Source organism: Pseudonaja textilis, chromosome 2 (assembly GCF_049901715.1).
Source record: "Pseudonaja textilis isolate UNSWEBS1 chromosome 2, rPseTex1.2, whole genome shotgun sequence".
In the NCBI taxonomy this organism is placed as follows: domain Eukaryota; kingdom Metazoa; phylum Chordata; class Lepidosauria; order Squamata; family Elapidae; genus Pseudonaja; species Pseudonaja textilis.
Window position 1 is genome coordinate 109866126 of NC_141991.1, and position 21271 is coordinate 109887396.

Here is a 21271-nt window from a genome sequence, read left to right on the forward strand (position 1 = left end):
CTAACCCCCTTACTCTAATGACAAGTTGAAACAAAGAGGCACATAGCTGTCCATGTTTCACTCTTGATACTTTATGCTTCTTGTCCCTACTGAAAAGGAGTTCAATCTCGAGTTTAATTTCATTCCTGTAAAATGAAAATAATTTTCTAGTCATACAAGAAAGATTACCTTAGTTACAGATTCTCTCTTCTAAAAGTCCTTTTTGTGTTTTGTTTTTGAATTTCCTGCTAAAGTATTGTTTAGGAAAGTGTTTTGTTTCTTTTTAATGTTTAATTCAGGGCTCTTCAAACTTGACAGCTTTAAGACTTGTGGACTTCAACTCCCAGAATTCCCCCTCCAATCATGTTAGCTCAGGAATTCTGGGAGTTGAAGTCCACAAGTCTTAAACTTGCCTTTGGTTTAATGGCTTTTCTTTACTTTCTGTCATACACTGTAGAATTTCCTCATAGTGCAAATGATTTGCTTTAGTGCAGTTTTCAAATAGCTACAGTTCTCAATAACTGCCACTTTATATAGCAGCCATGGGCTATAATAAAAAACAAAAACAGTAAGGAGCAAATATAGCAGCAACACAATTTAGCCATTTCTAATCACAAACTAAAAAAATGGGAGGGGGAGCCATTTGGTTCTTTAATCATTCTTCTGTCTAGAAATCATGGAAAAAGGTATTGCTTTTACCCAAACTTTTGAAATCAAATATCAGCCATCCAGGATCTTGGGACAAGGCTCCAGGGTCCACAAAATTGCTCAAGGTACACCCTTTCAGGGAATCGGTCCCATTAAATCCAAAAGGCCTTCTTTCTAGAGTTTCAAACATTTGATCACTAGTGCCATAGCTGAAAAGTCAAGTTTCCTGCCACAAAGTCAATAAACCACTGAAAGCAGATCAGACTTTGTTGCCAAAGTAGAAATGTACGATAGTGTTAAGACTGATTTACTGCTCTTCCCTTTTAGCCTCACATTCATAAAGCAAACCTAATGACAAGCAATATTTCTTTTATACTCTGTCAAATGGTATTACTACCAAGGCATTGGCGGGTTGCAGAGCACTGATTATTTCAGAAAGGCATGAATAAAGAGCACTAAACGTTCCTGCAAAAACAGGTGGATGAAGCTTTAAAAAGGGAAGGACAATCCTGAGCCAGAATCCCTATATTCCAATGAGAAAACTTCCCTGGTGCTGTGCCTTTGAAAGACCCCATCTCATTCCACCATGGTGGTTTTCTGTATGAAAGATGGAAAAAGGGCAGCTACTTGGAATAGGATGGGGTTCCTCATATTTTTTGAATGCATAATCATTAACTCATACTCAAGAACTAATGACACATATCATAGGATGTTTGTGTCAAAAGTAACTTTTCTTTCACTATGACAGCCCGCTAGTTTTGGTATGGCACTATAGCCACGACCCCTGGTCCCTCCCAATTACTGATAACCTGATCGTTGTGCTGGAAAGATCTGAAAGTTGGAAAGTTTTTTGTTCTATTTCTCTTTACCTTCCTGTGCTAAAATAAAAAAAGAAATACAATTTAAGTAAACCAAAAAGCTACACCTTTTACAGTAGCCCAATACATTAACTTGCTTGCATGTTTTCCAAATCTATCTTACCAGAACTAAGCAGAACTTACATAGTAGTTCGGGCACTCTAAATTACATTGGCAGTTTTAATCTCAATCCTTTGTAAATAATTTCTACTACAGAATTCTTTTTTGTTGCACATTAAATCACCACTTTATTTAAGCTTCCCATAACAAGATTTTGTTTCTTGATCAATTACTGCTAGCTGCAGTCCCATTAATATGTGTGAAATGTAGAGGTTTTGCTCTGATATATATGATTTGAAAAGTCCTTATACTGAACTGTATTTGCCACTTTAAAACTTATGCACTCATTTTAATGTACCATCAAAGCAAAAACATGTTTATATGCAATGAAGTGTGTAAGAATATATATATATTCTTACATGTTTAATTGCATATAAATATGTCTATTTATATATTTATAATATATATGGAAATAAATGCAAGCCAGTCCCTGCAACAATGGCAAAATTTAAATTTTTCATTTTCATACTAGTTATAAAACTAAAAATAAAAACCAAAAATCATTCTTTGTTCCATGTGTGTCATCTTGTTCTCAAGACAACTACAGCTAAATCCGGATTATTTGGAAGTTATTCTAGCCTCTGGCTCACATTTCAAATGTTGTCATCAGTGAGAGAATCTGGCTCTTCTCCTTACTGAAACTGAAAAAGCTGTGTGGATAAATCAAACTCTACCCCTAATTGGACCCTCCATTGGTTTCACCTTTAGGTCCAGAGGAATCAGGTACTAATGGCTAAGTGTTACTATAAAAGAGCTCCTTAGAAGACTAGGCAAAAGAGTGATACTCTCAAGCATGGAAAATACATTCAGTGTTCTACTGGGTCAGGACAGCCCCAAATGACTCTAGACCCAACATTAGTCCTTTTGAGATTATCTGGAATGCTGTAGATCTTGCAGAGTAAATGAATATAGGAAAAATCTCCATGATTTGGCTGACTTAAATGTTCCTTTTACTATTTGTTGATTGATCTATTTAAAAGAGTTGGTCACATCAAAGCATTATTTTTTTCCAGCAACAATCCTATCACTGAAATGATGTGCATTTTGGACCTAAATCTGAGGCCCAAATCAGGGAAGGAAAACTTGTGTGAGCATACATTGTCTGTGGGCTACAAAATGGGAATAGATGGCTTTTATCTTGAAGACTATTCTTGCTGCCATGGTTGAACAAGATTTTGGCACAGAAATTAAGATGGTTTCCAAAGCAGCCACAAGTCCTTCAGTGACATTTCACACTGAGTTCCAGGTAACTGGCCATGCAGATTCTTGGGTCTTCAAGAAACACAAGAGCTGGCCACCATGATCCTCTGATTCCTCTTTGAAGATAGGACCTGTCGACTGCAGAACTCAGTGTCACTTCTTGGGGCTGAGAGAGCCAAGTGGGGAACCTTGCACGTAGGTCAGGATGGCATTTTGAAGGAAACTGGCCCGCTGAGCTTCCTCCTCCCTGATCCTGGAGATTTCTGCTTCCCGAACCCGTAATTTCTCAAGCAGGCTGGAGATTTCACTCTCTTTGTCCAATAGTGCCTCCCGGTGGTTACTGGACAGCACTAGAAAAAGGGGAAAAAAATGAAACATGAACGCATTTAGCCTTTTTTGACTCAGGATATTGAAATCCTTTAAAGGCAAAATATAATTTACATGGCCTCAAGAGACCTACATGATGTTTCATAATTTCTTAAGATGATTGAAACATGGAGATGATGTCATTGTCTAAATTTAGAATGAAAGAGTAATCGAACCGGGATACATTAACTCTGGCCAATTTCTTCCTAAGATACCATTAGCTTGGCAACAGAAAAGATCTTTAGCATTATTGAGCAGTGTTGGGATTCAAGGTTTAATGACTGGGCTTCACCAGCAATAATGGGTGCTATCTCTAGAGTCAAAGTGGTCTAGAGATGTGGCTATAAAGACCACAGCCCAGTCAGTCCTTGCTCAATTGCCTATGATCTGACCACCATGCCAATGAAGATGCCAGCCAGAGTTGCTGGCAAAATGTCAGGAAATCTGTTGTTTAGACCACAGCCACTGACTCCTGAAGTGGCCCAGCAGATACCAGCTGTGAAAGCCTACATCAGTACATTATTTCTGCAGTAAGTAAGCAAACAGGGAACCATCTCCAGCCAGAGAATTGAACTGGCTTCCGGCAAGGAAAGAGGATGGGATGCTACGGGCAAGGAGATGGAAAAAGTGAGACATCACGTATCAGTGGACCAGACAAGCCGAAAAGCCCCATCACTTTTATCTAGACTTGCAGCCTTAATCATGTACGGCGAGTGAAGATGGCCTGAAGGAATTACGATGGTTGGCCACACAGTCAGCCAGGTGTTTAGACTGGATTTGGCATTTTTGTTCACCTATCAAAACCTTCTCAAGAATCTGGAATAAGCAGATGTTGTTTAATAATATTAATGGTTACTGTCACAGGGTGAAAGCTGTTTCAAGTAAAGGTGCCATTTGTAATTGACCGATGATTTTGTCAATACCCACGGTGTTCAAGTGGTGTTCTGGATGTTTGGGGATTGCACCCAAGGGGCCTTTTACCATTGGTCTTATTTCTGCTTCTACAGCCACTATATTTGCGTGTTTTTGTACGTTGTTATTTTCTCTTTCTTTCTTTTTCAATTCTTTCTCTTCTCCTATTTCCAGGAATTCAGTGTCCATAATCTGGACATTTTGTCTTTCTTATCAACAATTGTTAGGTCTGGGGTGTTGTGTGGCAGATGCTTATTATTACTGAGGTTCTCTCTCTCTGAGCTTGGTTGTTTTCTTGCAAATATTTCATTACCCAAACTAACTAATATCAGCAGTAATCATTATTACCACATTCAGCTTCCTTCCTCTAGTCAGATTGGGATGATAAATGGGAAGATGGAAGTTTCAACCCTGCCTTTCGGGAAATGAGTTGCTTGACTATTCCCTACTCAAAAGGAACATCAAAAGATACAGGAATGTGGAAAGTATATTAAGAAGCTGACAGAAATGCCCAAAAGCAGACACGGTGGCAGTGAGAAATAGATCAAATCTCCCATTGGAAACAAGGTCAGAGGTAGCTCACAATGCTGAAAAAAACCAAGAGACTCACCACCTGCCTCCTGTGTCCCTGCTCTCCCCTATGTTAGCTCCAGATCTGGGGGCCTCACTTACGCTTCAGTTCAGTAAGGTATTGGTAACCGGTGCAATATTATGGCACATCATATAAAGGCCAGCAGGTACTTTGGTGGAAGAAGAAGGGCTTTTTTAGTTACCTTTCAGCTGGCGCTCAAGAGCCGCAATTTTCTCCCGCAGCCCTTCTTGTGCTGTTCTCTCAGCCTCCAGGTGACCAATCTGCTCCTGCAGCTCCACACGCACTTTATTGACCTCGGAAACTTTCTCTTGTTCCTTACTGCCCAGCTCCTGCCATCCATAGCACACGGGGGGGCGGGGGTGGGTGGGAACACACACAAAATAATCAGCGGTTTGTGCTTCAAATGTTGGTACTACAGACAAGGTCACCATAATGGCTACATGGAGCACGCCTTCACCATCAGCCCAACAACCCTGCACCTGTCCTGTTTCTCACACTGCCTTGACCGGTCTTGGGCTACGTATGTTTCCAAATAAAGTTGGATATGATGGGAAGCTGCCTAACCGGGTAGAGCACCTAAGCAGTTTGGGGTCGTTGTGAAAAACAAAGGCGGTCCTGATCTTGCTTGTCACTTGGATGGGATACTGTCAGGAAATCCCTAATTTGTAGAGTAGACTAGGAATACCACTCCCTACCCCTCAAGGCAGCAATGGGAAGCCACTCTGCACTATGGCCAAGAAAACTATGTGGATGGGTCAAGTCCCCCACCAGGAGTCAGGCTCAATTTAAGGGAATTCTTTAATTTTTGTGACGAAGTTCTGTTGAAATGGCTAGAGATATTGCGATTATTTGAGTATGAAACAGGAAAGGTGATCTCCTTTAAGGTCATATATTATACTGAGAAAGATTTGTTTCCACTGTGGTTTGTGCTGTCATCAGTCACAACTGAGTGACTTCACAGTACACTGAATCCATAAACTATTGTTTTCAACCTGCATCGACCAGGTATTACACAGGATAACTTTCCTGGAGGCAGAAGAAACTACTCAAAAGATGATATTTGTTAATCAGACAATTTACTTGTTCCACATGTTTTATAAAACAGTCTACCATCCCTTGTTTAGCAGTATGGAATCCATAAACTAGGAGGATCTGAACACTGATTTTTTTTAAAAAAACATGCCCTGTGTCTATTCAGAAGAACCTGCAGATAGTCCTCGAGTTACCATCATAATGGAGTCTGCCCATCATGGTCATAACTCATGATGGTCATAATATGGGTCAGTCACATAACTGACCATACAACCTTTTTTTTCCAGCAGCTGTTAAGCGAATCACTGCAGTTTTTAAGTAAACCAATCATGTGCTATGGGCAGTTTTGCCCAAACCCGGAGGAAATCTCTAGTTTTCGGCAAAACTATTATAAAATAGTCACATGATTGTGGGATAAAATGGTCACATGATTGTGGGATGCTGCAAATCAATCAATCAAACGTTTACTGTCAATGCACAACATGTGTACAATGAAATTGAAATGAGCCTCCTTGGTGCTGGCCCTGCAAGTCTATCGTATTAAACCTAGTTGTGGTGTTGTGTTCAGAAGGCGGACAGCCCACGGATAAAAGCTATTTTTCAGCCTATTCGTTCGGCTGGCTGTGCTTCTATATCTCCTGCCCGATGGTAGGAGAGTAAAGAAGTGCTGACCAGGGTTTGAATCATCCCTGAGGATTTCCCTCACTCTGCTGAGGCAGCGGGTTCTGGCAATTTCATCCAGTGGTGAAAGGGGGGACAGCCCATAATTTTCATCAGGGGACAGCCCATAATTTTCTGTGCTGTGCTCATCACCCTCTGTAATGCCTTTTTGTCCGCAGCCATCAAGCCAGCATACCATACCATAGTACAGTATGCAAGGATGCTTTCTATCATAGACTGGTAAAAGGAAGTCATCAGTCGCTGCTCCACCTGATATTTCCGCAAGACCCTAAGGAAATGGAGTCTCTGGTGAGCCTTCCCGACCACCTGTGTTATTTTTGTGTTATTTTTCCAGGTGAGATCTTGGCTAAATGCAGTCTGGTTGCCACATGGGCCCAAAGTGCAATCAGGGGTGTGGAGGGAGAGACTTGGCCATTGGAACGTTGAATCTGGGTTTTTAGTATTGGGACAGCTAATCGTTGCGTGCACATCTGCGCTAGAAACCCACAAGACAGGCAAAGCTGTACATATCGGGCAACATGGCTTCACATGCCACTTTGGGCACGTGTGCCATAGGTTCACCGTCACAGGTATAGGGTTTCCTGCCTGTACAGGGGGTTGGACCTGAAGACCTCCAAGGTCCCTTTTAACTCTGTTGTTCTACATTCTATGCGCTCCAGGTAAGTCAGTTGGAAGTTCAAACAACGGCTAGGTGACCGGTCATCGAGGACTCCCAGGTATGTACCCAAGAAATTGTAGCCTACAGTGGAATGCTGATCTCAGGCTTCTTCCTGTGGGACTTTTTCAACTCCCTCACCTGCTGAAGGTCTTCCAGTCGCCTCTTGAGTCCTTCCACCTGCAGACTCAACTGGCCCTCCTTAGCGTGTGCTTCTGCCACTGCCCGCTTCTGCTGCAAGCAGTGGTTCTGAGCCTCGTCACGGGATTGCATCATCAGCCTCAGCTTCTCCTCCATCTGCTCCAGGCGCTGTTGCTATTTAATTGCCAACAAAAAAATAAATAAATAAGAGAAACCAACCATCATTTTTCAATCTATTACTGATATGTAAGAATTGGACGCATACTATTAATATGATTCTATTTTATTTCCATTATAAATTTTAATCTGTTAACTATTTGCCTGTTTTTTTTAAAAAAAAAAACCCTTCAAAACATCCTAAGCAAACCAATCCCAGTAGAAAACACAGGAGTCGTCTACAACTTAAGAGTGTAAGAACTGCAACAACCACAATGCAGGACAAACAGGCAGAAGACTGGCAGAAAGCACCCATGAACACAGTCAGCAGACATGATGAAAATTATTTAATTTCACAACATATAGACAGATTTAACCATAGTTTCAATTGGGAAAATGTGACAATCCTAGATCAGGCTAAATTAAAAAAAAAAAATGCCAGGGAATTTCTAGAAGCCTGGTCCTCTGACAAATCAACCATCAAGAGACACATAGACATTAACAGCATCTACAGACTAGGCAAAAGGGATAATCAGCCAGCCAAAAAGAGAACAAAAAGACTCCACCCCCTCTCCACAGTAATCAGCACTCAGACCTGCATAGATTAACTCCAAGGTTAACTTCAGACCAACAATCAAGTAAGCAATTCCCCAGTCAAGGGGAAAGAGCCATCACTAAACCAAAGAGCCATCACTAAACATGCCAAAGAGCCATCACTAAACAGCCCAATCAAAAAATCTCTAAGACAGCTCCCACCAAGACTGACAGGGCAAGCCACCAGAATATAATCTGACAGCAACCAGCACTCCTTACCAGCACTGATGATGTTACCTAGTTAGGGTAATGAAACACCTGCAAGAAAATAAGCAAGCTCAAGGAGCACCAAGGACCCCTCAAAAGAAAAAAAAGCCTCTTTGAATTAGAAAGCATCATCAACCACCCCTCAACTTGGGTACCTCCAGTTATACTGAGATGTAATCAAAATTTCCAGGTTGATCTAGACCAGTTTTTCTCAACCTTGGCAACTTTTAGATCAAAGAAGTTCAACTGGGGAATGCTGACTGGGGAATTCTGGCAATTTAAGTCTACGCCTTATAAAAGTGCTAAGGTTGAAAAACACTGAAGATATGAGAAAAGAACGGATGCTTGCCTTTTAAGATGTTTAAAGATGTTCCTTGCCACCTGCAGCTTTTATAAGGAAAAATTAAAACCTAGTTCATTCTCTTCATTCTCTTTTACCTAATAATAACCCTGGTGTGATAGAGAATAAACAGAGTCACCAGTTCTGGGTCAAGCAAGAGTGACAACTTTAGCTTGATGAACCTGAAAACTTAATCTTAAAATCTCCCCAAATGGACATTCATCCATTGTTCTAACTGTACAGCATGTCAATTGTAAGAAAATACCAGTCTCAGCTGGACCTGTTTCTCCATTTCTACTTTGTTTCTGATGTTTTACTGGTATGAAAAGGGAATTACAATGTCTGATGGGAAACAGGTTCTAGGCTACCTAACAGATAAAATGATGTAGCAATATTGCTTTTGAGCTGTCCTGCCAACCTTACCTCTTCCAACCTGGTTTGGTTTTTGGCTCTGATGACTTCTTCCTCAATTTTGCCTCGTTCAATGAAGGCTGCAGCTTTCACTTGGCTCAGTTCCTAGTGACAAGGCAAAAGAACAATGCACTGCAATTTCTGATCATAAAAGCAAATCAAGAAACTTGCAGTGGTCTGAATCTGAACATATTCTTAGAGAAGATCCAAAGCAACTGAAGACAAGACTTGTCTATGGTTTTCAGGAAAAAACAACCCCAACAATATTGGGAAGCCATTCCACTCACCTCCTCAAGCCCAATGCGGATGGCCTCCAGCCTTTGGATGCGCTCCTGCAGAGCATGTTCACTTGTCTCCATATGCTGAGTTATCTGTCCCACCTGCATGTCAAACACCATTGTTCAGACGATCTTTAGCAGCACATAAATACAACTGATTGACACCAGCCTTTCTCTTTGGTAAATGGGAGGAAACACGAAGAAAATTGGAGCAAACATATTTATTCCAAGAAAGCTTGGGGCACGTTTTCCAACTCCTTAGCAAAAAAATCCAAACATAAAACTGTATTATGAACCCACAGAATGGGACATACATCCATATCTATCTATCTATCTATCTATCTATCTATCTATCTATCTATCTATCTATCTATCTATCTATCTATCTATCTATCTATCTAATCCATCCATCCATCCATCCATCATCAGGATTGTGATCCGACAGGGTTAACTACCACTTCGGTCATTTACGAGGTTCGGTGATTTATGATGTGCTGCCTGTAAATCGTCATCAGCATGCTGGGTGCAGAGAAGCAGCCTTTGAAACAGCCCTCTTTTCCTGCTTTTTTAACTGCAGCTGTGCCTCGCACGGCAGCTGAAGTTGAAAAATCAGGAAATAAAGGTCAGGTAAGAGCCCAGGTGGGCAAAAACATCAGCAAACATAGAACCGGTTCTATGTCTGCTGCTCTTTAGAGCTACCGATTCTACAGAGGTGGACAGAACTGGTAGAAACCCACTCCTGTCCATCATCCACCCACTCACCCAATCTTAATTTCTCAACTGTCCATCCTCCTCAGATACGTAATGAAAAAACAGAGCCCTGAATTTTGAAGGACGATCCTATTCTAAAAAGAAAGACAAGAGTTATTTAAGACTTCCCTAGTTTCAGATTCTTGAATTGCAGATGAGAGGCAATAGTGAAAGTGTGCAATTACTTCTTCAGAGATGGGGGGAGTGGAGGTTCGGTAATGGAGAAACCGTTGGGAAGAAACAATTTCCTGGCATTCTAACCAGGTCTTACAACACTCCCAAAGGCCTTCCTTTATTCATATGGGCCAGGATGGAAGAGCTCAAGACTCTGGTAGGCAAGCATCCTATCTTATAAACAAGATGCTGAAGGAATGGGTAGAATTTATTTTCAGGTCAGAAAGTGTTTGAGTCAGATCTACTTCAGCCACCTCTTCTCTCTGTGGAGGGATGCTAAAATCCCCACAGCTTCCTCACCTCCTTCATACGAAGGGATTCTGCATCACTCAGGATTTGCTTGAACCGCTTCTTCTCATTTTCCAAACGCTCTATGGGAAAACAAATTAGTGAGATCCCCAATTCCTTTCATCTTTCTTCCCTTTCTGAAGGATTCCAACCAAGCCCTTCTTTCATTCAGTAGCTGAAGACTTCTGAGTTATGCTCACCTTCAGCCTGTACAGCTCTCAGTTTCATTTCTGCAGTTGTGTGGGTCAGCTCCTCCTTCACCTGGAACAGTTGCTCTTGCTGGATTTTGCATCTTCTTTCCAGCTCATCCACCTTAAAAGGAAATCCACTCTTAGTAGAGAAAGACAAGACCCCATCTCTCTACTACAGTTTGCTGGGAAAGAGTGTCAAGCACAAACAGGCAACCTATAGATCACAAGCAACAAGAAATCCCTGGCAGCCTTCTGTCTGGTGGCCCACCTAGCAACTGATTATTGAATAGGTGCTGTCAGCCTGATTAGCAAGCTGCTTGGGAAAACTGTTCCATTGTGTTGGATTGACTGAGTTTATACATTTATGGCTCCTAACCCACAACCTGTAACTCACTGAAGCAATTGTCCAAAGTTGCTATTGTCGAAGACTGCATCCAGGAACCAGAAGCTAAGCTGAGAGGATCTACGTTAAATAACTCTTAATGGAGTATGTGTCTCAACCTTGGGAACTTGAAGATGTGTTGACTTCAACTCCCCTGGTGGCTGGATAATTCTGGAGACAAAGTCCACACATCTACAAGTTTATCAAGGTTAAGGAACGCCGAGATATTCAAACAATTTTTTACCTCATTTTTGAGCTGGAAATTATTCTCGTTGGCCGTTGAAAGTTCCTGAAGAAGTTTTGCCTCACGATCAGAAGAATTCTGCAAAAGCAGAGATGCATCAGTCAGCCCTTCTTCCTTGTTTCCAATGTCCTTCCTTGTTTGATCCAAACCTTGGCTTCACACCCTTTTCCCCACTAACACTTGGGCTTCTTTCAAGCAAAGACATCTGTTTCAAATAGTACCAGATTTCTTGCTGGATTTTATGTACTCCCTGACTCCTCAGATCATCCCCAGTCTACCTTCTTGTGTTGATGAAACTCCTTGGCCTGGTTCTCCAGCAGTTTTGTTTGCTCCTCCTTGGCTGTGCTCAGAAGTTCTCCCAGACTGCACACCTTCTGCTCTGACAGAGCCAAAGCTGCCTCTGTCATCTGGAGTCTGCAAAGCATCAAGTTTCAAGTAAAAGCTATTTTCACGGCTGCCTTGAGATTTTCTGAGCTAGCCGCCCAGCAACAAGAGCACTGGCACTGCAAAGCAAAGCTTGCTTCAGAGTAACTAGATAGAAAAGGAGCTAAGCAATCCTTGTATTTGTATCCATTTCCAAATCTACTCATAAACCTCAACCTCTGGATTTGGAGTGTCAGGTTGACCAAAACAAATCCGGAATTTCCACTCCTTGAAGGCTTTCTTTAATGCATGTACCAGAGTGAAATCTTTGATCACTGATTGAGGCAGTCATTAAGCAAGATGTCATGTGACCAATTCTCTCAATGACTGCAATCCTGGCAATTAAGTGATCTCCTGGGTTGTTAAGTGGATGGAGGAAAAGAGCTGCCTGCAGAAGGGACTCAGTCAGCCTTTCTGCTCTCAGGGGCCAACTGAAAAAGATCCACCCCAAATCCAAGCAGGATTTGGGCACAGAACATCTGCACCAATGGGACATTTGCAGGAAGCCCCCAGTTGTGACAGGATTCCCCATGTTGTATCTGTCCCACAATCTAAGCAGGGTTTTGGCAGAGTGTTTGCAGCACCAGGTGTTTGCAGCCAGCCCCCAGAAACTGAAGGGAGTCTTCTTGGCAGGGAAGACAGCAAATGGCGACCACATGATCGTGGGAGGGTTGTAAGTGTATAATCATTGTCAAAAACCCAGATTGTAATCGCGTGACAGTGAGGGCACTGCAATGATGGACACATCATAAGTCCCTTCGTTCAGCACCTTGTAAATCTGAATGGTTCCTAAATGAATAGATGCTGTGCAAGCACTACCTGTAGGTACATACATAGGTTAGTATTTGTTCTACACTGCATTGAATGAATTCGTGTGTTGCTGGCCACATTTTCCAACAAGTATACTACAAGTCAAATTTGGCATTTGAAAAACTGTATTGAGTATGCATAACCACAGGAGCCTGACTATTTTCTATCCTCTTCTTAAATTCTGTCACCCATGTTTACAATAATAGAATACATTCCCCATTTCCCCCTGCCCCTCCCCAATATGTATGTTATTTTATATTTGTATTTAGGATTATGGGTAAATAATTCTACTTCTCCTTTATACAATTACTGAATTTTGCCATTGGGCTACTCAGTCCATTGTTCTGCCTGACTTCATTCCTGTTCCCTCCTCTAGTTCCACAATTTTCCATTAATTGGACCATCCTGATTCGGAATCAAATCTGAGTTAGGACTGTCATCGACAACATTAGCCGGGTTTCTCCAACCACACTGCGAAGCTGTTCTCCGTACTTTGCTTTTAGGGAATTCATCACCGAATAGCGCTCATTCAAGGCCTCTTGTAGACGCCAGACTCGTGATGCCGATACCCTGCAAAGTGAGCAGAGGGAGATATCCATGCATAAGGGAACATTCCTTGTGTAGAGTTTGCACTGAGAGTTTATCCTGACAAGAGAAGATCCCTTGTGGCAAAATATGAGCCAATACTGGTAAAAACTGCGAGCAGGATGGTGTATCAATGGCTGGTCTCTGTCAGGTAGCTGCAAAACCATGACGTTCTTATTTACTATGTATGGGTTTGCTTCTTTCCCCTACCAAATGTCACCAGCTGAGTGAAAAACATCCACCAATAATTCTTTTGAATCTAAGATTAGGGAGATGGCTATTGGTAGGTTTAATCTTTGTCAAAACTCACAGCTGGCTGGGGAATTCTGGAATTGAAGTCTACAAGTCAAGATTGGACACTCCTGGCCTAAAAAAAATGTGTAATGTGGAGAAGAGAGGATGCAGGGATATGCAGGAGGGTCCTCTCTCACTGTACCCTGCCTCTATCACCTGCTACTTTTAAGTCAAGTTTAGTGATTTTTCAAATTCTTTCAGAGAGTCTCACTGTGCAGTGTAGAAGAGGGGTTGTGCAGTGCAGCAAAACTCCCACTATGATTGAGGGGCAGAAAAGAAACGCCTCTTCCTCACCAGCTGCCTTTTGGAGAGCTCTTTCCTCAGCTCAGAACTGGAGTAAACTGGACGAGCTTACTTTAAAATACCCCAAATTTCCTGCTTGCCAAAGCAGAACCATCTTGGAAGGTGGTGCCTGTGGACCAGAGGGAAGAAGGCACATCTGCCCCATCCAGAAATGGCAATGTGTGATAGAATCACTGACATGATGGTTGCTGAGGTGTAATCACCGAACTGGTAGTAACGCCGGTTGAATCCCACCCCTGGCTGAAACCTCTAACTTAGTGTTTTCTCAACTTTGGAACGTGAAGATGTGTGGACTTCAATTCTCAGAATAGGCTGAGGAATTAAAGACTGGGATCAATTCAAACTGGTCTTCACTAACTTCTCAACGGTTTTTGATTTTACTGATCACACGGTGTCCTTGTGGACTACTACTACTGGATTGGAGAGAAGGGCCATTGATTTGCAGTCGTCTTCTCTTTCCTGAGGGATTAATACCATTTGATAGGAGTAACAGGAGAGGCTTTCTCAAAGAAGTCTACTTTGTGGAATGCCTTGAGGATTTCTTCTCTCTCCACTCCTCCGTAACAGCTAAACAAAATTGCTGATGGAAGACATCCACCAGGAAAAGAGTTGAGACAATACAGTACTCAGCTCGACATCTCTCTCAATGTGCTTACCTGTTGCTCTGGTTTATTTCCTCTCTCTGCTTGTCAATGGTGTCCATTAGATCCAGGAACTGTAAAACAGATTTTACCTTAACAGCACCCTTTTGAAGTGCAAGCATTTGTTAGCCAAACCTACTCTACTTATAAGTATGCCGATCACTTTATTGAGTAAAGAATAAATTTAGTCTGAAAGTTTCCAAAGCTCTAGTGGAGAAGAAACTACTTTTTTTTTTTCTTTTAGGGAGACCAGGGCACTCTAAATCATTTTTATCCTCTTTTAATCTCACAAGATAAAGAAGGCTAGATTGAAAGATAATGCCTGGGCTCACATACTGCACTAAATTATAAAAGTTGTTTGATTGATTTGGGCTGCTGCTGTGTGATCCCAGTCAACGGTTCCTTATTCAATAAATCATGGCAAAACAAATCCAAGGCTTTGGGCGATTTCAGCCACTAACTGGCCTAAAGTAACTTAGACAGTTTTCACAGTTGAGAAAACTATAAGTTCAAGCTTCATCACCTGTCACAACTGTTGATTACTTTTGATTACAACCAACCTGTTTAGCTTTCTCTTCTTTCAAGCACATCACCTCTTTGCTGAGAATTTTTGTCATGTTACGATTTTTGGAGAGAATATTCTGACGCTCTTGGTTATGTTCCATTGCTTGATCTGAACCATAAAGAAACATGAAATAGAGTTAACTGTTCCTTCATTCAACAGGTTTGCAGGTGTGTTCAGATGTTATTATTTGTGATCCGGCAGAAAATGCATCATCACTACTACTGGATTGGACAAAAATTCTGCATAGACCAGCATGTTTCCCCCTAAAAATAATTAATAATTAGCTATCAGTCTGGAGCCCACCCACAGTGTCAAAACAATAGATTTCCTTTGTAAAGTACCTCTCCCAAAGGTCAGAAGAGTATATGCCTGTATATACCCATCTAATACCCACCCATTGTTAGGATATGTAATTTATCATTACAATATTTTTAAACCCCTCAAGCGGGATGTAACAGCAATGACTTTAGACAACTATTGTCCACTCCCTGCCCATTTCCAGAGTAGATCTCTAAATCCAGACTTAGAAATGTCTCTGAAAATTCTGAAAAAGTCCAGGTTTTCACACTGTATGGTGATTCCTTAGCCCTCCAGCCGTAAAGATAGGAGGCACACAGTAGAACAATCTGTAGCCAGAATTGAATCTAATTAATTTTTTATCAAGTAGAAAGCTGGTGCAATTGCTTACCCACAGCCTTCAGGATATCACTTGGTACATTGTTCCCAGCTAATTCGAGCTGCCGCACTGTCCGGTTGCTATGAAGACAGTTCAGAAGTGCCCGGCCGCCCAAGAGCCCAATGTTATTCCAGCGCAGATCTAAGCAGGAAGCAAACATTCATGCCAGGTCTTGCATTCCCAAACAGGTACATCAGTAATTGAAACCAGTCAACTTTTACCAGAATGAACTATAAACAGTATTTCTCAAAGGATGCTGCGGAATATATTATTAAGCACTGCTTAGGAAGGCAGCAGCAAGTCAATCAGTGTGGCTTAATTTTTGATAGTTCTCTATCAAATTGCACAGAACAGGCCTCTATAGTTGTGCCTACTGTTGGACATTGTAGACTATGTGGAAAAGTATCTACTTTCGAACAATGTGCTGCAGTACAATATCTCTGCAAGCTGAAATACTTCATTAATTGTATAAATATCAGGCCCAATTCCATAAAAAGCTCCACCTAGCTTATAAATAATTCATGCAATTTTCAAATCAGCAGCAATTATTTCCAGACTTTCAGCAGAGGTGAACTGATGATAGCTCTGCAAAAGCAGAACAGATATTTGTTGTAAAAACCAAGGAACCAGTGAGCAGACTGGTTCCTTATTATCTCCAGATTAGGATAGGATAGGAGATTGCCCAGAAGTGTTCTAGACAGCTGCTCCTTGTAAAGAGATTGAAGGACAGCAGTTTGGTCCAGTTACAAGACAATGAGATTAGCCATCTTACTCGCTACTATGCTGTAAACTTTTAAAGATTTTTTTTTAAACACTTCAAATTTTTAAAACCATGATGGAGACTTTTGAAGAATGGAATCAGAAAACAATAGCCACAATATCAACCATGTCAGTAATGATGGCCAAAAGATGTTATTGAATAAATGATAGATGTAGAACAAATTTTATCTGACAAGACAGGAAATTGGATTTACAACTGACAGGCCAAGAGAATGACTAAGAAAAGGGTGTTTCATTGGATTTCCAAAATAAATTGGATGAAATTTTAAAATTTAAAAGGGAAATATAAATGATAAACCCAGAGAGTGATCTATTTTTTTCTTACTGGTTTTACAAAAGTGGCTTGTTAAAACCTTGAAGAATGGCAAAAAAAAGAAATGAAGAGAAATTAAATCCTATGACAATTTCTGAATGAACTAAACTGTTAGAAGCAAAAGGAAGGAATATAAAGCTGGTTTATTTGATCAAGGTTGTAACAAGACACATAGTTACTTTTGGCAGCCCTTTTAAGGACTTTCTACTGACACCAGGACTAAAAACATGATGTTTTATGGATTTGTTTCTAGATAAGAGATGGGATATGTAATGAAGAAATACCACATACTTCTTACTCCTATTTTTTTCTTTAAGTTTACTTTATACCAGATTTGACAATTATAATCAAAATTTTTAATAAACCAAGCATAAAAAAAACAATTAGCAGTTTTTATTTCCCAGTAAAATGGTCTTGGTTGTCAAAGGGGGAGGGATGGGAATTACCCTCTGTTTTTAAAAAGGCCAGGCTTACCAAGTTCTTGTAGACTAGAGTTGGCTTTTAGTGCCATGGCCAGTTCTCCTGCTCCCTGATGGTTGATTTGATTGTTGCGCAGATCCAACATCTGGAGATGGTGGTTTGCCCCGAGCCCCTCACAGAAGATAGTGAAGCTTTCTTCCCATACACCTAGATTGTTCCACTCCAAAATGAGCCTTGGGAAGAAGGAGGCAATTAATAGAGGCATAGAAGACGTAGGTTGTAGTTGAAAAGGGATTCCGGAGTCCTCTCCCAAGCAGACATAATGCAAATACAGGAAGGCTCCTCTGACAATCTGAATCAATTGGGTGCGCACAGTTGACAGACCCCCACCCACCCCGTTCCTATGATTGCTCACCTCTGGATAGTTTTGTTTTGCCTGAGGAGCTTTCCCAGAGCTTCAGCCCCAACAGTTCGCAGGTTGTTTCCCTAAAAGAAACCAAACTAGTTAGTCTCTCCATTACTCAAAACATGGATACATCCAGACATTAAACAGAACCATGGCTTCATCCACAGAACTCTGAAAATTCTGAAAACTTTGACCGTCTCCTCTTCACACTTGTTAATTCATATTCATTTGCATTGTTTGCACTTCTCACTACAGAATTCACGAATTCATGTCCATTTCTATGTTTTACATTTAATGGTTCCACATTATCTTTATGATTCTACCATCATTTTCTGTATAAATAGAAAGGTAGCATAGAAATTTTATTAATAGCTTCCCAGTATTGATTTGGAAAGAAAGAAATTGTAGTGTGAAAATTAATGTAAATCTGAGTCACGAATATGTATGCTTATATATATATATCCATATACTTACCAGTATGTGTGTGACAATATAGTCAATTAATAATAAATTTAATAATGCTACTATAATCTCTAATACCAAATTATCTAGTAAGGATTGGGAAATATAAATATGCTTAAAAACTGAACAGCTGAAAAACAATTTACCAGAAGTTCTTTCTTTCTTTACCTTTATTCTATTTGTGCATTTTATATTCTTATTTAATTATTCAAAAATTACTTATCTTCAACTGCTATTCTAAAAACAACAGGTTTTGTAAGTTTGCACATACCCTATAGACTCCAGTTATATGATTTGCCTCAGAAAGCTTTTGACTATTTTAAATTCACCCTGCTATTATTCCCCAAAGCAAAAGCATCTTTAACATTTTGCTACCCTAAGATTAAGGTACAGCACACTCACCTTCAGATTTAAGAACTTCACAACTGTATTGGAGCAAAGTCCATGTAATAGCAGCTTAGCCCCTACAAGGAAAAAGAATCATATCTGAAAAAGTTAGCAAGTTTCCCAATTTTTTAAAAAACATCGACATTTACACTTTGTACTGAATCTTGTTTCGTTTAACCATGATTTATTGAGTAAACCAGAGCGGGTGAGTTCATGCTTGATGTGACATGTGAAACCACTGTCATATTATTAAATAATGTATAGATTTACTTTGGCTGATCATGAGAATATACTCTTGAACACTCTAACACTTCTTTCTCCTCCTGTCTTTTGGGAAGGTATGTATCACCATATGTCCTTGTCTCAATTTTATGACTGATCTCCATTTTAGAGATGACCTGTCTAGGCCAACTGTTAACACAAGAGTGGTTTATTACAAAGTGAAGTTAACAGCAAGCAACACAACGGAAGTACCATGAACTCCAATAAGTTTTCAGGACAGGAGAGAAATAAAGAATTGCCTTGTGGACAAAGAAGGTCCCACCTTCTTCACTCAGCATACAATCACTCAGTATGAGCTCAGTGAACTGGAGGTCATCCTGCAAAAGCTTGCCAAGGATTCCGCAACTATCTACAGAAAGGCTCTGCGTGGCCAAATCCAAGCGGTTTCGTCCTGTTGCTTCCTCCAAGTGTGGCAGGATACTCTCTTGAGGCTCAGCACCGTTCTCTTTGCACAACCTGGTATAAGACTGTCGAAAGGCATCCATCTCTGTAGCAGGCATCAGCTTCACTCATTCCCCCATATAGATAAGGGGTTAAGACTGATGGCAATATCAAAAGGCAGCAGCTGGTAGCCTGGTGGATAACAACAACTGCAGATTATTGCCAGAGCATATTTTGCTTAGTGATCTTATTTGAACCTAATCTAAGTGATCTCCAAATGTTGAAACCAGCTTCCTCAGCTTATACCTCTGTTACTAGAAGCCTTGAGACAGTCAAACTTGGTTCAAAAGCTTGCTGACGGTTGCTAGAACTAAAGCCTCGCCCTTCAACTGCCAATGCCTATTTTTGTAACTAAGGAGACTGCAGCATGTTGGGAATTGTAGTTAAATATCTTGTCTTCTACATCTTACTACCTGGAAAATAGGGCATGCTGGGAACTGTAGTTCAGAGGCATTTTAATTATTTCTTTGGCGTTGTTTCTCTCTACCGAAAAACAGTAGATTCACTGAGTTATTCATACTATATAGCGAGTATATTTTTTCAATAAAAAGGTCAATAGCAAAGATATCAGTTAAAACATATGCTAAGATCCAGAAAAATAAAAATGATCCAATGAAATAAATAATACATTTAATGCTTGTTTTATGGCACAACTGTTTTGAGATAAAATTGCATTCTTTGAAGTTGTATCTTCTGTGGAGTTAAGAGACCACTCGTTAACATAAACATGTGTGCAACCCTGTGTCTCTGTATGTGTGTATGCGCGCATGTGCGGTTTTTGTACAGGATTCCTTGAAACTCAGTGTGTGGGTTTTATTGTTAAAATCTGGATTGCACATTCTGCAAAACATATGACATCTGGCAAGTTTGTCTATTCTTTGTGTGTCAACAAGCTAATGTTTTAACTTAATTTAAAATGTAAGGATGGAGCCAAAGTTTTGCACAAAGGCGCCAAGTTGATGCCTCTCTCCCCAGATATTTGTTTTAGAATCATCCGGTTGCCATTATGGTGTTGTGGTCTATGAGAAGGTAATGTAGCATACTATGTATAATTACAATAGGCACTTTGTGTTTCTATATTCCAGACAGTAATAATCTATATACTTTAAATTAGTTCAAAGTAAATGAACTGACACTTATGTGATCGTCACTCAAAAACTGAATCTACTCTCACAGCCCAAGCACTGAAACAATTTAAGAGTATCTCACCCACCCCAAACTGAACTCGTCCTTAAATCATCATGTAATAAAGTTATAGTTTTGAAGCCTGTGGAATCTTGTATAGAAATACTTTGTTTCACTTGATATAACATTAATACAATGTAATCTTTTAAAATGTGAATTAAAAATGGTTGAAAATATTTAATGCATACAACTCCCTAGTCCTCCTACATTTTATTCAAAAACGTCCCAGCAATTATTTATTTTTAATCCTTTCTAAAGTTTTTTTGTGAACTTTCAACAGTAAACCTTAAACTCATTTTCATCTCTCTTTAAATACTTACAAGTGGAAAAATTAAACAAACAAGTGTACGAATGACGAAAAAGATAAAGGAAACATCAAGTATTAAAGATAACTTGTTGGTGTGTAACCATTTAAAGAGACTTCTAAATTATTTTTAGATTTAAACAGAGATCCTAAACAGGTTTACTGTGCTCAAATCCTAGAATTGCCTTTAGAAAATAAGAATCCAGATCCCCAAGCCACTTTTTAAAGCTTTTTTTTTTTTTTAGATTACAGTAGTGAATTCAACGGAGTTGAGTTGCAATATCTAATAGTAAGTCCTAGGTGTTCAATATATTATGGCACTACAGGCATAGATCTCGGTCCTAAATCGTCGCTTGTTCACGTGTGAATCCACCTATTTTCTCGGACGGAAGTTTCACAAGCAAAGAACTAAAGTGTAGGACTATGATTCAACAGGGTCGACACAACGTCCACCCACAAGTCCATTCTCACAACTTTTCCGAAAACCAGGGCCGATGAGCAAAAGGCTAAGCAAGCGTCCATGAGAAACAGAGAAAACGCGTTCACAAAGCAGGACACCTGGGCGCCCTGCCGCGGATGGCCTTCCTGGACCACTTACTGTAATCAAGACTCTCATATTGTGATCGTTCCCCCTTCTTTCCCCATTTCCTCCATCCTCAGAGCCTGACTCGATACTTTCGGGCACCGACCCCAGCTCAGCTCGCTTTTCTTTCCTAAAATGAAACTTCTAACTTAAGCCTCCCGCCTCTTTTCAGATCAGCCGCTTTACAGAGACTGAAGGGCGGGAGGAGAGGGG

General features: G+C 40.4%; 1 protein-coding gene across 2 annotated transcripts; it reads right to left on the reverse strand.

The window, feature by feature from the left end:
• Positions 1–1702: 1702 nt before the first annotated feature.
• LRRC45 (leucine rich repeat containing 45) lies at positions 1703–21268 on the reverse strand. 2 transcript variants are annotated; one of them, XM_026701870.2, is made up of 18 exons: positions 21074–21268; positions 18808–19118; positions 18279–18340; positions 17424–17494; positions 17063–17241; positions 15508–15636; positions 14815–14927; positions 14270–14328; positions 12924–13001; positions 11477–11612; positions 11199–11276; positions 10582–10693; positions 10394–10464; positions 9179–9271; positions 8904–8996; positions 7184–7357; positions 4856–5003; positions 1703–3154 (listed from the first exon to the last, which is right to left on the reverse strand). In XM_026701870.2, the coding sequence occupies exons 2-18, from the start codon at positions 19043–19045 to the stop codon at positions 2958–2960; spliced, it is 2031 nt and encodes a 676-aa protein (XP_026557655.1). In that variant the 5' UTR covers positions 19046–19118; positions 21074–21268; the 3' UTR covers positions 1703–2957. The 2 variants fall into 2 exon arrangements, with proteins under 2 accessions (XP_026557655.1, XP_026557656.1); XM_026701871.2 differs by lacking the exon at positions 21074–21268 and having other exon boundaries at positions 18808–19339.
• Positions 21269–21271: the final 3 nt, after the last annotated feature.

Excerpts from the sequence above, each read along its gene's own strand:
- LRRC45 (XM_026701870.2), bottom strand. The coding sequence starts at position 19,045 with ATGCCTGCTACAGAGATGGATGCCTTTCGACAGTCTTATACCAGGTTG. Across the intron at positions 14,928-15,507 it reads TGATATCCTGAAGGCTGTGG|ATCAAGCAATGGAACATAAC; the intron begins GTAAGCAATTGC and ends TTTATGGTTCAG. Across the intron at positions 11,277-11,476 it reads AGTTTCATCAACACAAGAAG|AATTCTTCTGATCGTGAGGC; the intron begins GTAGACTGGGGA and ends CTGCTTTTGCAG.